Genomic DNA, 20929 nt, shown 5'->3' with positions numbered 1-20929 from the left:
GGTTGTTCTGCTGATACTGTGTTGAAGACCCAGGAATGAAATGAGGCGAATGAATACAAAAGGCATGAAAGGAATGTCTGGATTTGATCAAGATACAACCAGATTACACTGTAGTTTGCATTCTTTTTATGAGAAAAATTAACTTGATACACTGTGGAGCTATATGAAAAACATGGTAGGAAGATAGAGCTGGTATGGTGACCAAACCCACAAGAGTACGCACCAGGAAGGAAGTGCACTCTCAGATTAAACTTCTGATCATAATCAAATCAGTTTTTATTTAGATTCCACAAAAAAATCTAAGCTTTCAGGTCAGAAATATTAGCTTGATACTGGTTCTATTCTAGTTTGGGATGCCCAGGTTTCGTAAGAAACTCTGCCTTTCTTCCTGCATTCATATACTCCATGAGGAATCTGCTCTCTGTGTGTAACAGATTTGGAGAATATAAGGCCACATTTCCAACAGTAAGGAGTGTCTGTTTCCTCATTGGTGAAAGGGATGTATTTGACTGAAGAGCAGTTATAACATTTAGAGACAGTTTTTAAACTTACTAAAACAGACCTCTCAAACCAGATATCAACTCATCGATCAAGACCCACGGCAGGTCCGTATAGTCTGTATACTGACCACAGGATCTATTTCATGAATGAACACTTCACGTTTTAAACTTTTTCTCTAAATACTATTTCTACCTTTTTTCTTTTAACTTTACTTTGTAAGGGATGATTACATGGAAGTACTTCTCACCTTTACAAACAGTATGACAGAGGAACTGATGCTAGCTTCAACTGACAAAAATAAGCACTACCTTTATGGAATCAGTCAGAGACAAAGAAAAAAGGAAGAGGAAAAGCTGGACAATGTCTCCAGGCCTTTTCCTAAACCCTTTCTCTTCTAACTGCCTGTCCTTTATTTCTATGTAGCTTGCCAGATCCATGAAAATCCCTTGTTTGGGACCACACATAACAAACACTATTAGTAAAGGATTAAAGTTTTTTTCCAGTGGAACTGATGCTCTCCTTTGAACAGAAGGGGAACAGATTTCAAACATAAACATGTCATAAACTAATTCCTTAGTGCTAGCAACTAATCATGTTACTGGTCAGCCAAATAAGTAAGCAATCTAACTGCAAAGATTTTAAGGAAGTATCATCCATTTTAACAGAATGTTTTAAAACTCCAGTTTGCCATGCAAGATCAAATACACAGATGAAAGAAAACCACACTGCTTAATTAATCTCAAGCTTAATGTAAAGTCAGGGAAAAAATTCAACCCAAAAACTAATCAAAAATCTTATTGCAGGCACAAAGAGCATTTACACTTTTACATAGCTATAAGAAAAATGAGAAATGTAGATAAAGTCAACAGCTGATTTCCAGTCTTCATTCTCTTTGTACTGAGTAAGAAGCCTAACTGATGAATCCCTTCATAAAATTTTGTTTGGAAGTAGAAACAGAAGTAATGATGAGGTGCCATTACTATATAGTTTTCTTCTGTCATAGCAGCGATGTAAGAGATCCCTCTAATGATTTTTTTTTTCTACGCACTGTTAATACAAAATGAATGCACATGATGTTTCTTTAGTATAGTGTAACTGTGGGGTGGCAGAGCATGGGGGTGTACCTGTTTGTCTTGTCTTAGCTACCACAGTTTTTGATAAAGAAAAGACTGCACAGTCCCTGGGAAGAACTGAGCACACTCAGTGAGGAGAACCTGCCAGTCTGCAGGACAGTTCAGCAAGTAGGAGACTTGGGAAGAACAGGAGCAGCCACACAGCCAGGTTTCAGAAGGGACAGAAAGGGTAAGTTTTTCCTGGACATCCAGGGTGCATTTTGTAAGTGTGGAACGCAGGCAGTCAGGGACAAGTTGCTGGACCAAGAGGGAGCCTGAAGGAAAGAACCTGCCATGAAATTACATAGTGGGCATAAGATCTGTGTACCAAAAAAAATAATCTTTTCTAAAAAATATCTTTTCTGTTTCATGCAAAATATTGTTTTAGGAAGTTCATCATTCCAGTTTATGTTCTAATAAAACCTAACACTAGAGTTCACAAACCCTTGCTAGTGTTCTTAGTGGGACTGCTTTAAGAAATAGCGTGGGCAAACCTCCTTCCCCTTCCCCCCAGTCCCTGCAAGGCTTAGGTTCAGAGTCCTACCCAACTGACAATAATACCAGTTTTAGAGCTGCAGCTGCACCCGTTGAAGACTGCTAGGCAGAGGACAGGCCCTGAGAAATAGTTCTGCCTCAGTAATTTTACTTGGGCTTAACGCTGACAAAAATCTTTCTCCTTAAAGAAATAATGCTGCCAAGAATGTAAAGTTATATAAATACTGGAGTTATTTGAATGTTGCACTCCTGCTGTTAAAGAATGGGTCTCATTTTCTTTTACATGAAAGCTCTGGCAGGGTGTAAACGGGTTGCAGTGATTTTGCTAGCATGGCAGAAGATGTTTTAGTTTAATGTGAATCAAGCTCAAGTACCTCAAAATCAAGCTAAGGAATCCCATAATTCTTTGTAAGAATGGCAAATCACAGATTTTAGCATGGTGTACAGGATTGCACTGCCCAACAGGCAAAGATCAGTGAGAGAAAGCAGTTAAGGAGCTGTAGCAACTGTGTTGTTGATTCAGCTCTTGGCTGAATTTTGAATCTCTCTTTTGCTTTAGAGAGATTTGCTGCACAGACTAAACATGTTCTTACTGAGCCACTGAGCTGCTGGAGAATCCAGCTCACATACCTCAGCTCTGTCTCCACTCCTCGGCACATCACGCTATCTAGCAATTACATAAGTTATAATCCTTATGGTAAGAAACCATGACAGTCCATGGGAAATGGACTACAAGAAAAGGTTCAGGCACCTCTGCATTCACCTTCATTCAGAGCCAGGCAGACACAAACCAGTATCAGTCTAGAAGTAAGGTAATTGCTTTAGTATGGTGTTCAGCCAGACTGGTAAGTCCTGCCTCTCTGGTATCAGATGTACCCACAGAGACTCCTGCTTTAGTAGGACATGTACAGTACTGTGCTAAGGCAGTTGCTTAGCTACAAGTGGAAGGGCCTGGGAGCAGTTTAAATTGTGGGCTCTCCACTTGTCTGCAATGACAAATTCAGGTTGGTCCGAGTGTCTAACTTACTTTGTGCTTTGTTCCCGCACAGGACAGCTCACATCTACAGGTTCTACTCCCAGTCCATGGTGTACAGAACATACTTGGAGAGTACAATCAATAAAAAATTTTGAACCAGAACTGGAAGATGTCAAACTGGAACTGAAAATGGCAGTTAATGACGTTTACGCCAGATTAATTCCGTGTGGAGAAATGACAAGGCTACTCTTCAGCAGTCTATGAACTTTACGGATTTCCTCTGTGAGAACTGCAGCTGTCCAATTCATAAAGTTACTACAGCTTAAGCCTGTGACACTCATACATTTTATACAAAAAGACTACATAAATAAGCTTTAGTGTACATTTCAGCTTCATTAGCATTTTTCAAATTAGACTTAATAGATTTTGAACTGAAAGAGTTGCAAAAGAATTTGGGCACCAGAAATGGGACTATGACAGGATTTCTACATAAAAATCCGTAACTTTTAGTTAGGCCCTCAGATCTTTAGCATGCATAAATATTTCCATTTTCAGCAGTAAAGCTAGTCTCTGTGGAGCTAGTCCAAAACTCATCAGGCATGTAAAAAACCCATAGGTTTTCTGAAATCTCACATGCAATTCATAGCGCACATACAAAGGCAGATTAAGACAATTGATCATGAATTACTCTGACCTTGCTGTCCTTGCCCTTTGCTACAGTATCCGAGTCCCTCACATCCTTTCAGATATGCATACCACCTCTAACAAATGGCAGCGGTGTTATTCTCAGCGGAGTCTTAAGCATAAAGAGAAAACATGATATATAAAAAAAGGTTTTCAGCAACAAAGATAGGAGAAAATTTCAAAAATGTCCAGTTATCTTTTGTTTCACAGGCAGCAGGGAACTTCTGAGAATGTTATTAGGAAACTAATGACCTTTTTTTTCCCCTTTCCTTTTAAAAAAACTTTGTTAGAAAAGATTTACCCAAGATCAGACAGGTGCTTTAGAGAGGGGCAGGGACTTAGCCACTGTTTCATGTTAGGGTAAAAAAAAAAAAAATTCTCAACTAGAGGGCAAGTGTAATGTTACCTCTACAGTAACTGTACTTATTTCTTGATCTATGAATGGAATTTGTTCGGCTTTTTGTAAGAATTAAATATGTATTTCTGGAAATTATGACCTGCTAGCCATGTGTTTACTTCAGTAACAAGGATAAGCTCAACGACCCCAGCAAGTATATTTAAAAATCATGGTAAATATCTGTAATTGTCACATTTGTACACACAATGTAAATGTCACATTGCCTTGCACACTTACAACTTGAACATTCTCTTTTTGGACTTGGTGGGTTAATTCTGATCTTACATTCATTTTACAGTAGCGTAATTCTATGCACTTCAGTGGAGTTACATCTAGCTTGCACGACCTAAAAGAAATCCAGTTAGAAATAAACTCAAAGCCTATTCCCTATTCTTAGCAAGAGACCTTTCTCTAAACCTAAGATTGAAATAATCACACTTGACAAGTGATTATTCTTTGACAAGCATTATGCTTTTTTAGCCCCAAAACAGATTTCAGAAAAGAATAATGGGGCAATAAATTAAAACTGAACCCTGACTACTTTTTAATCATTGAGTTATAGTTCAGTTCTGGTATGCACGTAGAGCTAAATTACATTTTAAGAGCCCTTATCAAAGTAAAAGGTAATGTTTATTAAAATGAATGAGGAATACATAATAAAAATATAAGCAACTTAATAACATCTAATCAAAATAATCAGTACAGTAAAAATATTTAAATGGTATACACTTAAGGCTTTCATTCACAGGCGAGTAGCAGGATACTTCACATTTCTATAAAAATCAGTTATACTTTTTCAGTGATGATTTCATCTCCCACAACCTTTACTGACTGTTTCTTTCTTTTCTTCTTGATTTTTATTAATCTTCTTTCACCTTTTCTTTTAATGAATCCTAAAGGTAAAATGAAGAAAGCAAGTTTAGACACTGTATGACTAACACACTCAAGATGATCTGAAATAAGAAAGAGACAAGTGCTGCTTTCAAGGAACATTCTTAAAATAAGAAAGAACAACATTCTATCTTACCTAAAGTCTTCATATGCCTGACCAACGCCTGGCTGTCTTACTTCTCTTCTTGTACACAGTCTTTTACTGTCCATCCTTTTCTCTCTAGCTTTGTTTCTCCTCTGATTACCATTCACATGTTTCTAAAACTCTACTACACTTTAGCAGCCCAACAGTGATTTTCAAAAGTTGCAAGAATGTTTCAGCCCCCACCCTACATAACATTTACCTCTTGCAAACATAAACCTGTAGCAACAGCAGAAGCTATACCTTTCTTGCAGATGCTCAAACATGACTTTCTCGAGGTGAAATTATTTTCATTCCCACCACAACCACTGTAGCTAAATGGGCGACATTTTCCTGTCGAGTAGTTGTAGAAAAATCTCGTCTCTTTGGCTCTACATAGCCCTCTGTCCATAGGGGTCAAGCACAAAGAAGGGATAGGGGGTAGTTCTAGAAATATCAAGAAAAACAAGCTTAGAGACAACACTGCAGTTTACCACTTATTTCAGTACTGCAGATAATTGACTGCATATGTAAAATGCACATAACAATGGCTATGCAAAAAGATGAAAACATTTCTGTTATGACAATATTATAGATGAGATTTGAAACTCAAAGAACTTCAAAATTTCTATGAAATTTAATGGCAAATATAATTCTGTCCACCTGCAAATCCAGAACACTTTACATAAGCATTTGTCATTTTATGACTACAAAAGTACTGGAGCAAATACCCTTGCTATGAAGTCCAAGAGCCCATGAAAGCTTATCTGAAAGCAGGATTTTTCCTATGTATTTAGTGATAAAATTGCTAGTTCTGTAGTAGGAGATAATACCAAAATTCATTTAGAGAAGTTTCAAGTGAACGCTTTGTAGAAAGAGAAAGGCAATTAAACACAGATAACTTTAAAAATATGGTGAATACTCACAATGGTTAATGAAGTGATTTTTCCTAATTGCTGTTAGGAATTTTGAAATCAGACAGAAGGTGAAAACCACCAGCATTTCTGATGCAGTATTTATTACCTTAATGTAGTTTTTTTTTTTTTGTATGAATATGGAAATCTTGACCTAAGTTTAGTACTAGAAGTTGTGCTACTGGAAAATTCTGAGCAATCAGCATGAGAAAACTTGTAGCTGGCAGCCTAACAAAACGTCAAAGTTGAAGAGCAAGTGCACAAAGCAATCGAGATGCTGCTGCTCTAGTGCTGCTGTGAGGTTTTCAGAGTTCCAAGGTGAGGGTGATGTTTTGTTACTTCAGTGTTGCTGCAAGCGAAAGTGTGAGAACTGAAAACACTGGAAGATGAACATGAGTTACCCAAACTATCTGGGCACTGGAATAAGTTCAAGAAGCTCACCCATGCCAGAACTCCAAAACCTGGAGAAACCTTATCATCTCTATTGCCCTGGAGTGACTCAGGCTGACTCTGTATGCAAAAATCAGAACTGATATATTTGCTGTACGACAAGTAAGAAGCTGATGGGAGCCTTTATATCATGTTATTAGGTATCCAAGAGGGTGCCATTTTTCTTCAAGGAGCAGCAGAGCTACCTGAGGTTAGAGTGCATAAAAGGAAAACGTGAGGCTAGGTGGATGGCCTTCTTAAAGTCAAGCAGCTGGCAAAACTGGTTCAGAGGAAAGACCAAGTGAAAATTCTAGGGAATAGCTTGGGTTATAACAGAACCAAAGGCATCCTGTTGTCAGAAGAGACAAAGTAGGAAACAGATGAGTGGCTGAAAGCAAGAAGTTATGAATTAACTTGCGCAGTCTAAGACAAGAAAATATCTAAAAAGAACATGTTACATTTTACTTGTCTTACATATACTATAACAGCTGAAAAAGGTTTGTCTGCTAAGCATAACAGCTGAACTGATGTGGAGAAAATGTGTGAAGAATTGCTGTGAAAGAAATAGAACAGTAATTTCTGGAAAAATAAGACAGCAAAATGAAATTATTAATATATTCAAAGCTGTATTAGCAACATCATACTATTCAAAAAGAATCCTACAACAGATAGGATTCTGTAATATAAAAGAATCCTCAGTGCAAAAACTGAGGCATAAATTGGTATTTCAAGACAAATTGAGTGCGTTCCAGGTTATAAAATAAACACTAATTAATTTTTTTTTTATATCTGTGACATAAATAAGGACGTTCACTCTCTATCCAGAGTAAGTGCCCACGTTAAATCTACTATTTTTTTTACTATACCAGCTGTAACTGATAACTCTTGTGTCTAGAACTAACTTCTTCTAGACTCTGGCTGGAGAAGATGTTAGCCTTCAAAGCACGTGTTCAGCAACATTAAAGGAAAATATACTTACCTATCTTAAACTGAGAATTTGTGAACCTAAAAAGAAGAAAATAGAAAGGCTTGCCAGTGGTGAAGGGGGCAAATAGCATGGGTTTGCTAATTATGCAGTAGAATTTAAATATATATTCTGCGATATAAATTACTTATCTGGTATGTAGATTTTCCAGAGAGACTCCAGAGCCACCTCAAGAAGTTCTCACATTGGTAGTATGCTTTAGGAGGCAGTGCTGTGATTACTGACAAATAATGACTACCGATGTACTACATATGTATATCTTTCTAAAAATTATGTTGTTCTTTGTGCAGACGATTAATAAGGGAAGTGCCCCCCACACCAAAACACTATTCCTGTTAATCTTTGTCATTTTTAAATATCTGTATATTCTTTACATTCACAGAAGCAGCCAGCCCATGAAGAAAACCTTTTATTTTGGCCATTTAGCATCCATTGTTCCAACAAAATACTATATTAAAATAAAAAAGAAACAAGATTTATCATAACTTCCTATCTGCTGAGAATTATAAAAATTATGAATTGATTTTAATATACCGATCACTAAAAGACTTGTTAACTTGAAGCTATTGTAAACATAAAATACATACTACGTAGTGCCCAGCCCACCATCTTCATTAGCAGGTCTACCTATAAACCTATGAGCAGATATGTTAACACGTGCACTGGGTGCTTACGTATTCATTAGACCCAAATTAATTTTTTCTGTTCAGCCCCAGCTTCTACCAATGTACTTAAGCATATAACGTTACAGTAATTTTAAATAATACACCTGTTTCTGAGTTTCTCTGTCAAATGTTTTGGTTTTACGAACTCATTTTTCTGCAAGTTTTTGAAATGTTTTATCTCCTGCTATTTCTACGTAAAAAAAAACAAAAAAAAAGTTTTAAAAAGAAATAAACAAATCCCACCACCCACAAAACTACAGAGACAGGAAGGGCTATGAACCAAGAACAGTAAAAAAATGACCATACGTGCCACACTGCCAGAATTAAATTTTACCGTTATCTAATTATTGCAGGTCTATGCATTAATTGCAAGTGTTAACTTTATTAAGAAAGTATTTCAGATAGAAATGTTGTTTTTAATTTCATCTTTTTCTCAACTTAGATTACATTTCAGCTATACTGTTTTCACATTATCATGTTACATAACTCATTACATTACATAACCCATTATGTTAACATCAGTTGGATCAAAGGAGCCTAAAAGTTAATAGATGAAAGGAAATGCTTTCCAACTTATTTTACACGTTCACCCATCCCATGGCCCTGCACTTTGATGCAATTTCTACAGAAATCAAGTATGTATTTACACTGACGGCAACAGGCCTTAATATGCTGCCTTCACCCCTTGTGTTCATGCTATTCTGTTTATTCAAATATCTGATTTTAAACAAGTCTTAAATATTCAAGAGCAATCTTATCAACCTGGATTTGCCATGTATATATTATTTGCCAGAAAATATGTGATATAACTCAGTTCATGACCAGACATGAGAAAAAAATGCAATGACTATAGGTAAAGGACAAATGAAAGCTTCCAAGCTGAATTGCCTAAAAATTATCCAAGTGAAAAGTCTTCTTTCAGAAAATGCTGATACAACGAAATACAAACTGTTCCTCAGAAACGTGCTAATTCTATTGAAACGTTTGAAGGAGATTAGACCTTGGAACACATCTCATGTGGGGCTTGGGAACTAGAATTCCCATCACTAGCTCTGCAGGAGCTTTTCATATGGCCTTCAAGTTTTATGACAGCAAAATACAGTGCAGATCCTTCTGTTACTTCTTTTTCTTGACAGTGCAAAGGTTTGGACTGGTTTTGTTTTAGTGATAGAATAAGATCCAAAACTGCAGTATGTGATATTTTGTTTCTGAAAAATTAAGTAAACTAATCATATGACATAAAGGGCAGATACAAAAAGACTGTTTTCAGTCTTACCTTCACTGCAACCTAGGCAACCTTTAAAAGTGTATGGTTTAATATTAATTCTTATAATATAGCCTCTTCTTGAACGCCCTTGGTGGTGGGAACAGATGACATTATCATACTTCAGAATCTCTGATATATGCATATTCAGATTTATTTTATAGACTTATATTTATCAAAAACAATCCCAACCCTGCATTGCAACAATAAACATTCTCCCTCAGACTTATTTGAGGTTGAGACATGTGATAATGAAATGTTAATTGATCGTAGTACAGAAGAAGTTCAAAAATAACTTCATGAGCTAGGTAAGATACAACGCTTACGGCATTCTCTTTTTTTAGACGCAAGAGTGTGACATTCATAAAGCTTTCAGATTTACTGCAAGATTTTTTGATGTATGCAGACTTCAGTTGCTCATTTCTGGCTGCAGCAAAGAATAAAACAAAAGAATTTTAAGTAGACAAGCTGTTACAAAAATAGTAATTTGCACTTGACAGTCCTCTATAGATACAAAGTGGTGCAGATCCATTATCTCAAATACAGTTATGTCTACTTATATTAGTAAAAGATCTGGCCGTGACTTTGAGAAGTAATAACAGCAACGGAGTCTATGTGCCATTCCATACTCACTGAGCTGAAAATTGACTTTTGATCCTGCATTCTGTTTGTATTTCACAAGTCAAATGTGGAGTATAGCACTGGTAATTTCCTATCACAGATCATTTTGTTTAATTTCACAATGGAAGGTTTAATTTTTGGGTTCACTTTCTCTAACTTCCCAAGAATAAAAGTTTAGATCTTGCAGAAGAATCAGGCGAGAACAGTCTTCATTCTCTGCAGGACGTTCATTGCTGAGAGACAGTACTAGAAGTTCCATGTTATATGCATGCATATCTGCATTTTTTCTTGAAATCAAGATGAGATAGCATTTCAATTGCAAGGTAAGGTATCCTATAAGGAGCAACTCCTTGCAATTTTTTGTTAATGATTTATTTTAAAAAAGAAAACACATAGGCTGATATACATGTACAATATATCTTATGGCAGCAGGCCAGCTACTTTGCCTGTACTTGAGAAGACGGGAATCAGCCATTCCATCTCAGATAGTCCATCCCAACCTAATGTATGCACAGGCCTCACTGAAGGTTACGGCGAGTCACAGAGCACATTTGTGTGAGATGGCTCTACCTTGCACTATCAGTTTACAACCCTACCCCTTGAAACAGCAGGATTGGAAGCTCTGTTCTCCACAGGTCTTTGGAGAACGTCCACTGTCCATGCTGGCCCTAGCCTCTCGTCTCCCTGAAACGGGAAGGCAGAAAGCCCAGGACCTTAGCCTATCCCAGCAGCCTGAAAGAATGGCAGTGAATGGCTGCATGGGGGCAGGTGGCTGCAGGACAGGCAAAGGTATATAGTCCTGCATTTCTGTGGGGAGAAAAGTGAGGAATCTTCAGACTTTCCCTTGAAACTCACTGGTCCTTCCAAAGCCATGTTTCTTACCTGAGCCATTCAACTATACTGGCTCCATGCACTGTTAGTCCCCCAGCCTTTCTCCTACCAACTTCTCAGCCTTTTGACCTTCTCTTACCTTCACCTCTCCCTCCCAACATCTACTCTGCCAGAAAATTCAGTAATGCTGATACCACCAAGAAACCCTTCATTTTCAGTTTCCTCTGAGAAAACATAGTGAAACATGCCCTTTTGCTTGTATAGGTTAGTTATGCTGGGGATTTAGGGAATCATATTGTGAGGAAATACCCTCAAGGAACGTGTATGCTATTATGTCCTTAAACTTACTACCAGGCCTTAAATCACCCAAATGTTTTAGTAAAATAAGCTACTAAAAGCTTTACTGTTCTACCTTAAGGTGTTCTAATAACATTGGTGCTCTGTATGTTGCAAAAAAACATCCAACTGTCACAGAAACTTACCTCAACCCAAAAGTGCCTGTGATCACAACACATGCAAAAAATAGAATACAGCACACACTCAAGCTTCATTAGACAAAATATCTTTTTAAGCAAAGAGCACATGAACATTATTCTGCATCTTCTCATGTTATAGATAATATAAAAGACAAAAAACTTAATGAATTTGCAAGCCATCACTCAATCCCCAGAAGTACAAGTAAGTGTAAATGCAAAAAACCAACAGAAATACTTGGTAGGAATGCTGTGTCTTTTTCCAACTGTTTCTTGTTTCCTCTTGCACAACTGTGGATCATAAAAACGACATGCCTCAAATTCAATCACCCTTTATAGTGTCAGCAAATACCAGTGGTCTACAGTACACAGCCCCCAGCTGCAGAAATTGTTAAAACCTAGCCTCTGAAATAATGGTCCAGACTTCCATTTGCACTATACCATACATGAGTGTAAAAATACCTTGAAGAAGACCCAAAAGTAATTTGCACTCACTTTGGTTATAATCACTTTCAGAACTGAGTTTAACGTGACCTTAGTGAAAATAATAGTTTAGTATGGTAGATGTATTGTGCCATATACCAAAATCCAAATATGGTCCTATCTTAATGGATGAAAGGAGTTTTAAGTTAGCTGCCAATCAGATGACCAAAAAAGTATACTTCTGACTAACAGAAGTGAACACCACTGCTTGGGTCTTTGCTTTTGGTCTTTAAATCTTTGTATGTATCAACACTTCAGGAAGTGCACACTTCCAGAAGAGGACAAGGTTTGGTCAGTCAGTCTTTCACTTTGCTAAAACCATAGAAGATGGGCAAGTATCAATTATTTTGCTATGACTTTTTCTGCTAATGAAGACCTTTGATACAGACAAAAACCTGTTCCTTAGTCACATGTATTGGATATATTGAAATATGAGTGGAAATGGAAAAGCAAAGCAGTGTCTGCATTTAATAGACTGAGAGTTAGAACTGGAAAAGCAAATACTCACCAAAAAAACTGGGAATCTGGTCACGTTCTTCCTCTGGGGAACTACCGTTCACAATGTTGGACTGCTCTTCATTTGGAGCAGTTGGCAATAAATTTACTAAAAGAAAAAAAAAAAGTGGGTAGGGAGAACAATAAATGATGGAATATCTAGATACAGCAAAGCCCTGAAAATAACCTGTGATTGGTATTCATTTGCCTTGCTCCATGCTGTTATTAATACCACTAGAAAGCAACTTTGCTTCAGGTCCCAAAGGCATATTAAACTGATGTTCTGAGGCAACTGATGCTTTGACGTTCTTTAGGCTGGATTCCTTTTTCTTCCTTAATTTTATTGATGTAAGATTTAAATGGAACACAATTTGGTAAGGTTATTACTATATTACTAGGAAACATTCTAGCCTTTGCAATTATAACTCTCTTTCAAAATATGTATTATTACTGACAACCAAATGGCTACAAAACTGATTTAATGTTACTAGCTGGTTATACTATGCTTATATATTTCAGCTAAGATACGTATCCTCAAGTACATTGGAAAATGAGTGAACAAGACAAGGAGTCTCTGCATTTAAAAAATATTATAACAATAAACAGAAAAAGCAAATTCTTACCAAAAAACCCAGGAAACTCGTTGGGTTCTTCCGGGGAACTACTGTTCACAGTGTTTGGATGATCTTCAGTTGGAGCAATTGGCAATAGATTTGCTAAAAGAAAATGAAAACAATGAGGAGGAAACAAGAAAAACAATCAATATCAACGTTTTAGCATCTCTAAGGTAATAACTTTGACCTATTTAAATAATAGCAATGATTCTAAAACGTCTTCCTCTTATTGTTGGATATTAAGATAAATTTATAAGGAGTTGTCATTCCAGATTAAAGTTAGGGGAAAAAAAAAAAAAAGCATTCTGGAACTCTTAGTCCAGGAGGTAAAAGTGGAATCAGAGCTTAAGAAAAATGCTTCAGGAAGGGAGGGAAAAAGCACATGGCCCTGTATGTGTATCTTCAAAAAGTTCTTAAAAAAGGAACCATAGTGGATCTGTCCTATTCTAAATTTGAATGAGCTCAAGTCCCCCTTGCCAAAAAGAGATTATGAAACAGTCCTGGAAAAAGCCCCCTGAGAGACCAGTAAGACAAAAGTGTCTGCAGCCTTGGATGGGAAAATGTATTTGATGTATGAATAAAATGAAGTACTTTGAGAAGCAGAGTTACAAAGGTTACTGTATTCTGAAATAGAACACCTCATAAGAACTCATAGTAGGAGGAAGTGGAAGGATGATCTGGGGTCAGTTTAAATGCCTGTTTCATAGCCTAAGCTGGCTAGCTAAATCATCCAGAAGTGAAGGAAGTGAACTTTCCTCATTCCCTAGGTTATGATTCTGTGGTGCAAAGCCAGCAGCACAGAATAAGGAAACAGAAAAACAGTAAAAACAGAAGTTCCCATGTTGGAACTCTTTTTAACTGTGAAAACTAGTTTGAAAGGAATATAGTCAGATGTATGGGTAAATATATATATATTTACATATTCTGACATTACAAAGCCAAGCAGCTGGCATATCTTAGCTAAATTATGAAGCCTTGTGTGGCTGCAACAGAATAGGTCCATTTCTTCATTCCCTGTTATTACAGTCTCTATAACTGTAAAGACCCTGCTTTCTTCAGTGTAGGAATGTGTATTTTCACAATATATATCAAAACAAATTTCACAAAACTTCTATCCTAGAGGTTTGTGTTTATAATGTTTGTCCCCTCATGGCAAGTTTAATGGAGAAATGTATTATGTTTCAAGGTATGAGGAAATTCGTTGCGGAACAAATCTCTTCTTTGGCTGAAAATGATGTCACTTCAGTTGTTCCATCTGCCTATATTACTTCTAACATTGTCTTTCAAATTATATATCACACACTATTTGCTTTAACTTAAATATATGAAACAGTATGGAAATGTATGAAAATTAATATTGTGCACTTTCATACACAGGTTAAATACATGTTTTGCACGGATCTGTAGAATTAAAATATGACATGAAAAAGGTAAAAATAAAGATATTCATTAACATTAAAAGTGCATGCCAGTTTTATAAAATTTTTCATTTTTACTTTATATTTTTCTTTTTTATATATATTTCTAAATATACGAATGCGTCAGTTTCAGCTATAAATTACTGCAGTTTCTGGGTCCACTAAGTTGCCTTTTGTTTTTCTCTGCCAAATATCTTAAAACATAGCATTTTTTTATACAAGAATAAAGCTAAGAATAATAAGGACAACAACTTACAGCTGCTTTGGCAGGTAGTCTGGCATTCCTCCAAATTCTTAAAGTTGTTCTGGTTTCCTAGGCACCCACCATACTTGAATATTTCACATATCTTTGTCTCTTTGTTATAGAAATACCTGGAAAAGTAGCCTCGACAGATTCCAGGGTCTTTCTCATGAAAACAGAAGTTGGGCTTTTCTACGAACAACAGCAAATAATGAACAGGGTGGGGGGAGAAAAAAAAAAAAAACCCACATTTTCAGACAACAATTGAACTGAAAGAAGTTTATAAAATAAACTTGTAACTTTGGACTAAAGACTGCTGCTTTATTGTACTGCTTTTGTTCTAGCTATAATATTGCAAAATTGTGCTGGAACATTATAGGGACATTTTTACTGCTTTTTCTTCTCTTTTCAAACAGCCAGGATCCAGTAAGTTATATCTTGGAAAATGGAGACTGATGACTTCTTTTAAGTATCCTCCTAGACTGAAACTCTAGGAAGATGAAAACTGGTTTTTACTCTGCAGAATTTTTTCCAAATTCTTCCTATTTATGTACTCATTTTAGTCAATGTTAGTGTGAATCACATAAAAAGAAATTTTAAAACAGAAGGAAAAAGGAAATAGCTTTAAAAAAGGAACGCAAAAAATCCAACAATGCATTTTGTCTGCGACAGTCCACTGCTATAAAAGGATACAGGAAACTGGGAGGCAGGGCAGCTATTCTAAGCATCATTTTTCAGTCCCAGTTCCTAGTCTGAAATGTGTAATTACTCTATCAACTCATAAAAAGTTAGTAAATTAATATAGCATAATTTGATTAAATATCAAGACATGATATTATGGCTTCAGTAAAGAAAAACGCACAGTCAAACTATAATCCTCAAATGCTGATTTTTCATTGCATTTAATTTTTTCTCTAAGTTATATTTTTAAAAGAAAGACATGCAAAAAATAATGAAATAGATCTGGAGGTATTCTCAAATTCTTGCTGGTATATACTTTGAAATATGATTCTTGATTGCGCTGACTTGCAGAAAAAAGTGTATTTAGCCATTACATAAGATAATGATATCAGATGTGACACATAAGGCAACCTTTACACTTGAAACTTAATAGAATACTGAGACTAAAACAATACGCAGAGGGCTGTGGTATTAATATAAATGACTGTAGAACAATTAGTTTGAAGTCCCTAACATTTTTTTTGAAGTGGACCATGGATTTGTAAGGAAGTCACATCCTATTATACTTATTTTTAGTCAAGTAACTTTTCAAAAACATTGCTACAACAATAACACTTACTACTAAATTCAATTAGTGCATTTAATATATTTGTATAAAGCATTATAATAGCTTGTAATTACAGTTTTTCCAAGAAATATTGTCAATATCTTGTACTTCAATTGTTATAAAGCTTCATGAACAGCAAAAGACTACTTTCAGAGATCATATCTAATCTAAACCATTAAAATGTTCAACAAAATCAACTATTTAAGCACTCCTGGAGAGTTTAATTTTGTTCTTTCATTAAAAATCGCACTCTCTCAGTGACTATACGCATTATACAGTTCACGTTTAATTTTTTTTTACTATTCAAACATAACACCCATTGATACTGTTCACAGACTACAAAACTTATTTCATATAGACCAATAAACAAGAGAGCTATGGACAAAGCAAATACGATACACTTTCAGCTGAGAATCGAAACAAGACAGTTTTGTAGACACGTGGGAGGCAAGAATTTACCTCAGTGGTATCTATTCCATATTTTGTCTCTTAGGAATTCACTGAAAATCAGAGCTGCAGAAACGATTCTTTCATCAAACGTTGCATAATATAGTGAAATACCAGTGAGAGGGTATTAGATAGATATTAACTGAGCAAGGGAGGTAAAAAATAATAAAGGTATGTAAAGTAGACTGGAGGAATGTGACTGTTTCATATGAACAGCTGCTCTGCACTTAGTAATCTCTATATTAAAATGGTTCTTGCAGGAAAAGGAGATCAAGTCCAAATACATTGAGCTTACAGCTAATTTTTTCAGCTGCTTTTGAAGAGAGAGGCTATGAAAGCAATATGATCCTAAATATACAAACTAGTATTGCACCTCTAAAAAGTCATGTCTTTCTCCAGAGACTCAATATTTAAGAACGCGTTACTGGAAAAAATAGTAAACATGTAATGATGTCGACGATAACCACAGCAGCTGAATTTAACAGGATATGCTCTGTTTTGTCATCAAAAGCAGAGAACTAAGGGTCAGACATTAAAGGAAATAGTGCAAAACTTCTGCAGCATCTGCGGAAGATCAACTTTAGTAACTTCCATAGTATAAACATTAGGATTTTTTTTTTTTTTCACACATTAAGAATAAAAAGAAGACAGAAAACAAAAAAAGAAAACCATCCTCTCAGTATGAAAAAATTCCAGAATATCAATTTACTAGCATGAATGATTTAACTAGGCTATTAAAAATGTATTTGCAAATATTGCTATTTCTATGTGGCATTGAATATACACCAAATCAAGATGAACTGAGTGGAAGGAGGGATACATCGACAAGCAGAGAAAAAGGAGCTGACTTGTGAAGAAATATATTCACATTTGTATTTGTGGAACTCTAGCTATCAGCATAGGGCCCAATGCAAATGAGTCCCAAATACGGAAAGAGGTATGGTGGGATAAGTCATCACAAGATCTATGGTAAGTATCAAACTTAAATATCCATGACAGGTACCTAGGTTACCTCAAAAGACAGAGTGTTTCACACAAGCAATTCTCAGTGCTTAACGTGGGAGCTGACCACTTTCCACTGGCTACTTAGGAAGCCTGAGCATCTGGCATTTAAATTACTGTGAATAGCCAGCCCCTTTGGGAATTTCAACAGGGGAAAACTTGCAGCCTTGTTTAGCTTGTAATTAGAGTATCTGCCATAGCCCTCTTAGCTTCTGCAGAGGCAATGCTAAAACAGTTCTGTTTCAGCAAAAATAGGAAAACCCATTCTAACAGCAAAGGGAGTATTTAGATCATTCTCAAAACACATTATACAAAGTTCCGTATCATGGCTAATTACATAATGCTTGAATCCCTAAAGAGTCCTTTTTCTCATTACTGAAGAGAGAGAATGAAAGAGCCACACTGTGCTTATTTTTGAGAGAAGAAATTGCAGCTACTATGTTTGGTAACCACATTTGCCCCCAAAGTCTTTGATGAATACAGAAGAAGACTAGGAACAAGATTTCACTTTAGTCTGACATTGCTGTTTTTACTAGGAGATAGCCTGGAACAATACATAAAGGATCTACCAAAAGAAGTTAATCCCCTTATCATTGAATAAGAGAGTCTCAGAAATTAGGTAAGCATAATTACCTTTCTTAATTTTTGCTAACATCATCTTCACAGGGAATTCTGTAATGTAAAAAAAAAAAAAAAGAAAGAAAAATATTTAACAAAAACAGTCTCATCTGGATGCAATACTAAGGTACGTAGCAGTGACTATGTATGCTGAGGAGGAGGAATACCTCATATCCCTGCCTTCTTTCTTCTCTTTATTAGACAAGGAACACAAAAGTTTGTTCTACTGGAGGACTCAAGTATCGGTTCTGTGGTATGAGAAGACCTGCTGTATTTGAAACTTGGGGATATAGAAAGTATTGGAATGAAATTATGCCCTTATTGAATTGAACAGGGAAATTCCTCTTCATCTTACTGGAAGCAGAATGCTGTAGTATGTAATCTTACTCCTCAAACCAGGTTTATTCAGCAGCCTTACTTAACATAACTGCTATCCCCTGTAGCTACTGATATTGCTAATAACTTTGGAGTTGATCTAGTTAGCGATAAAGATAAGCTTCATGAGAGGCTTTGCTATCTAACTCCTTTTGCTATGTCATTTAGTGTCAGAGTAAAGTGTTCATTATGCTGTTTATGATATTAAAGCACATTGCCAAGTATCTACAACTGTCTAGAGGGTAGTATAGAGAGAAAACTTATTTGCACTATTTTTTTCAATGCATCATCAGTGCGGATGAAGTTGCTATCAACATCTTTAATGTAGGAGCCTGAGTTTTATTGTACTTGCTCAAGAAGTTCAATATCTGAATTCAACTCCACATTCCTTTTCAGAGATTGAAACCACACATCCTTTCCCTTCTAGGACACTGCCTAATCATGAAGTTACAAGGGTGTCCAAGAGGAGACTGTTGAAGTTTGGCTAACGTATAAGGGCTGAAAATTTTTTAGGGTCAAAGAGAGAGAAAGAGACAGGCAAGGACAGATTACACTTTTTCCCTTACAGAGATGTTTTGCAAGGTACAGAATCAAACTCTTTTCAGAGCCATATGAAATATTAACTTTCGTACCTCACCTATGTAATCACAGTAGTTGCATTCCTTTATATTTCTTGTTTTGAACTTGTATTTTTCTTAACAGCATTATAAAATGTTCTTCTAAAACTCTCCCCTGTACTCTCTCTCCACTGACCTCCTGTGTCTGAGAGAAGAAACAGTGGTACAGCTGCTGGAAAGCAAAGGTAGTTCTAATCTGCAAGCTAAGGGCTCCGTCAATCAATGAAATATACTTTAATGAACCAATATGTTCATTATGGCCTGACCTTGGCCATATCCCTGCTTAGCTCTCACCGCCCTCCTTTTAGCAGGTACCAATTCCCTGTGGTACATGCCATCAGGTAAGTGATAGATGCAGATTAGAGCTACTTTCTAGTGCTCCTGGCTCGTCCTGCTTCAGTGGATACACTTCTTTCAGCCACCTGCTCATATAGCCTCAGTGCACCCTGTGGTCTAGCCTTCCTGACACATGAAATGAAAGGGAATTCAAAAAGAAGTGTAGATTCTCATCAGAATTTTAGTAATGTTAAGACTCCCATAGCATATTGCCAAGGGGAAAGTCTCTATATTACACACTTAAAAGACATCGCTGCAGCCTCTCTTGTGACTGTGTGTGAGATATAGCTGGTCAGCTCAACTGCAAAGGGTGGGGGAGACAGGAGTGCTATGCTCTGTATCAGCTTGGAGGTATCTGCTAGCACGGCTCCAGTTTGAAAATGATACTTGCTGGAAAGCAAACTTGCTGCTGTGCTGCTTCCTTGTCACGGGATCTCACAGAAAAGATTATCTGAAGCACTAACAGAAGATACTTGAGCCATACGATCCTCATCCTTTCTCTAATCTGTAATTTTAACAACTTCTTTTGTTGTTGACTATTTATAACAATCTCTTCACATATCAAAACTGGAAGTAGTTTTAGCAGTTTGTTCTCCATCCATATTCCAGAGCAAGCGTTGGTAACAATCTTATATATAGTGTTATACCTGCCATGGCTCCTATTTTAAAAGGTATTGCTAAAGACTAATAAGCGTTTAGTATTATCTGTAACTCCCCTTGTGTGCCATAAGCCTACTACAGCTTATTTTTCTAGATTGTTTTTTCTTTTTCTTTTTGGAAACATGGCTTGTATTATAATTTCAAAGTAAGTCTATCTATCTGGTAGAAATTCTTTCCTGATACATTTTCCTTCCTTCTCTGGGACAATGTAGCTGGCATCCTTAAAAAAAATATTATTCAAAGATATGGCACACACTTTAGAGCAATATATCATTTGTTTGAACATGTTTCCAGTCCTTCCTGTTAGTTGCAGGCTCTACCTTCTGCATTAAACCCGTGACCTTTTTTTTTCTTTCTTTCTTTTTATTTTTTATTTTCTGGACACTCACATGAGGCCATTTCATTAATTTCATGCAGCTGTCTCCTTCAGGCCAGAATCAGCAATCATGCTTTGGCATGTGATCTCTACTCTTCTGGCACAGAACAGGAAGAATTTACTGAGAGTTTATACAGGCCTAGAACTTCTTAATCTCACCACAATTTCAATGGTGTCTTTTGCTCCTGGTTTCACTCAAAAAGCCACATCCACAGCTGAGTTAATTTCTTCTGAGTAAACACACTATATTTCTGAGCACTTCTGCTGTGTAAAGAACAGGCATGAACATTGCTGTCACATCCAGAGCCTTTTACTAGCAGATATTTTGCCAGGTGAAAAGGTTAGGGAGTCTTTTTAAGATATATATATACACAAACTGTCTTGAGAATCAGGACCTCTGTGCTTGTGCTGACATTTGTGATTCTAACCATATCCAGTAAACACTTGAGGATGCAGGAAAACTTCTCTTCAAAGTAATTTTTGCCTCTCTAAAGGGGTGACTTTTGGGCACAAGACAAAAAAAAAAAAACACTGTTGATTTCTAGGAGGCTGCATCTTGAATCAGAACAGTATCCTAGAGAGACTTGGAGCGGCCAACCT

General features: G+C 36.4%; 2 protein-coding genes across 14 annotated transcripts in view; both read right to left on the bottom strand.

Moving 5' to 3' along the window:
* Nucleotides 1-4643, bottom strand: part of CALCRL (calcitonin receptor like receptor) — a 77926-nt gene extending 73283 nt beyond the window's left edge. The window contains exon 1 of the mRNA XM_068948347.1: nt 3779-4643. The gene's annotated coding sequence lies outside the window, so the exon portion shown is untranslated. The remainder of the gene's footprint in view (nt 1-3778) is intronic.
* Nucleotides 4644-4773: 130 nt separating this feature from the next.
* TFPI (tissue factor pathway inhibitor) overlaps nt 4774-20929 on the bottom strand; it is a 197113-nt gene continuing 180957 nt past the window's right edge. For 10 of the 13 annotated variants that reach the window (XM_068948353.1, XM_068948356.1, XM_068948351.1 and 7 more), the window contains 6 exons: nt 17981-18019; nt 14626-14802; nt 12961-13053; nt 12351-12446; nt 5442-5624; nt 4774-5058 (listed from right to left, as the gene is read on the bottom strand). In XM_068948353.1, the coding sequence (XP_068804454.1) occupies nt 4952-5058; nt 5442-5624; nt 12351-12446; nt 12961-13053; nt 14626-14802; nt 17981-18019 (695 nt within the window). In that variant the 3' untranslated portion in view covers nt 4774-4951. Of the gene's footprint in view, nt 5059-5441; nt 5625-8864; nt 11651-12350; nt 12447-12960; nt 13054-14625; nt 14803-17980; nt 18020-20929 lie in introns of those variants that run through there. The other 3 variants (XM_009666268.2, XM_068948350.1, XM_068948359.1) reach the window with 2 other exon arrangements.

The sequence above is a fragment of the Struthio camelus genome, chromosome 6 (genome assembly GCF_040807025.1).
Source record: "Struthio camelus isolate bStrCam1 chromosome 6, bStrCam1.hap1, whole genome shotgun sequence".
In the NCBI taxonomy this organism is placed as follows: Eukaryota; Metazoa; Chordata; class Aves; order Struthioniformes; family Struthionidae; genus Struthio; species Struthio camelus.
Note: the sequence above shows the minus strand (reverse complement) of the source record. Positions and strands in the feature narration are given on the sequence as shown.